Raw genomic sequence first — 1,416 nt, forward strand, 5'->3', positions numbered from 1 at the left:
GACAACACGAAACCGCTTATTTCTCAAAATACAATGTTTATATACCAAAAAGATTTTATAACATTTTTATAACATTTTTCTGACATAATTTAAATATATACTTTAACCATGTAACACAAGCCTTCTGTAGTTTTTTCACTCTTATTATCTTTTATACATCCAACCACGTGCTTTCACATACCAACTTTCTCACCTATATATATATATACATACATATACAGATTATCATTCGGCTTATGAATTGGTTCAAATAATCCAGCATGGAGACAGAAGGTAGCATCAAGAAAATTTATTCTGTGATAACCCTTTCCTATAGTAATGTTGAGTCCTAAATTCTTAAAAAGTCTAAAGAAATGTTTCCTATGCCTTTCTCTTTGTACTTTACTACTTCTGTTCAGGAAGAATAGGGCATCATCCTTATATAGACCTCCTGTTACTTTTTACTTTTCTTTTTTTCTTTTATAAATTTTTTGTAGAGTTCAGTCTTTAGTCCTTCATTTAAATACACTTATATGCATTTTGAATATATTAAAGATATTTTGGTTTGTGTTTGACATATTTTTTTTATAACCTCCCATTTCAGGTGGTCCACTTGGAGAACTTGTTCAATGGAGTGACCTGATATCGAGTTTATATTTACTTGGACACAACATTACAATTACAAGTGAAATGGAACAATTAACTGGGTTTGTTGAATTCATTTTCTGTTATTTAATTACCTCTTAAGCAGAATGGCCCACACTCTACAGTAAAAAGTCATAATTACTAGTTGAAGTCAATTAACTTGATTTGTTTTGATTGTTTGGAACAATGGTTCTCAACCATTTTTTGCCCAGGGACCCCTTTGATTGCTATTTTACTCAGGTGAACCCCCACAGCCATTCAGTGTTTAAAAAATCCTGCTATATTTTTATAAGTAAATATATATCTTCTTGCCTTTAACCCTACAACGCGGAGTATAGACCACTTATAATTGAATTCCATGTCGCATAATTCTTCGCTTCTGTACTTATACTCTGCCATGAATGTCCCTCTTTGTCTAGTTCCTTTTGTGTTGATCTGCACCACGAGTTCTTAGGCCTACCCCTCTTTCTATATCCATCTGGATTCCACTGTAAAGCACTTTTCGCTACATTTGGTGTGTCCTTTCTAATTGTGCTACCAATCCACTTCCATTTTTTCTTAAATATTTGCTCTCTAATCGAAACGTGATTCGTTCTTTGCACTAGCTCCATATTGCTTATGTGTTCGGGCCATCTGATTTTAAGTATACTACGCAAGCACCCGTTGATGAATGATTGTATTTGCTTGTTTGACTTAACTGTTGTTCTCCATGTCTCAGCCCCATACAATAACACCGCTTTTACGTTAGTGTTAAAAATTCTTATTTTGTTCTTTATTGAAATTACACTTATT

The 1,416-nt window shown here is 33.1% G+C and overlaps 1 protein-coding gene across 1 annotated transcript in view; it reads left to right on the top strand.

The window, feature by feature from the left end:
* The window catches only part of LOC106880226 (alpha-1,6-mannosylglycoprotein 6-beta-N-acetylglucosaminyltransferase A), a 23,174-nt gene that overhangs the window by 9,503 nt on the left and 12,255 nt on the right, over window positions 1–1,416 (top strand). The window contains exon 5 of the mRNA XM_052976519.1: window positions 584–686. Within this exon, the coding sequence (XP_052832479.1) occupies window positions 584–686 (103 nt within the window). The remainder of the gene's footprint in view (window positions 1–583; window positions 687–1,416) is intronic.

Source organism: Octopus bimaculoides, chromosome 24 (genome assembly GCF_001194135.2).
Source record: "Octopus bimaculoides isolate UCB-OBI-ISO-001 chromosome 24, ASM119413v2, whole genome shotgun sequence".
Lineage (NCBI taxonomy): Eukaryota > Metazoa > Mollusca > Cephalopoda > Octopoda > Octopodidae > Octopus > Octopus bimaculoides.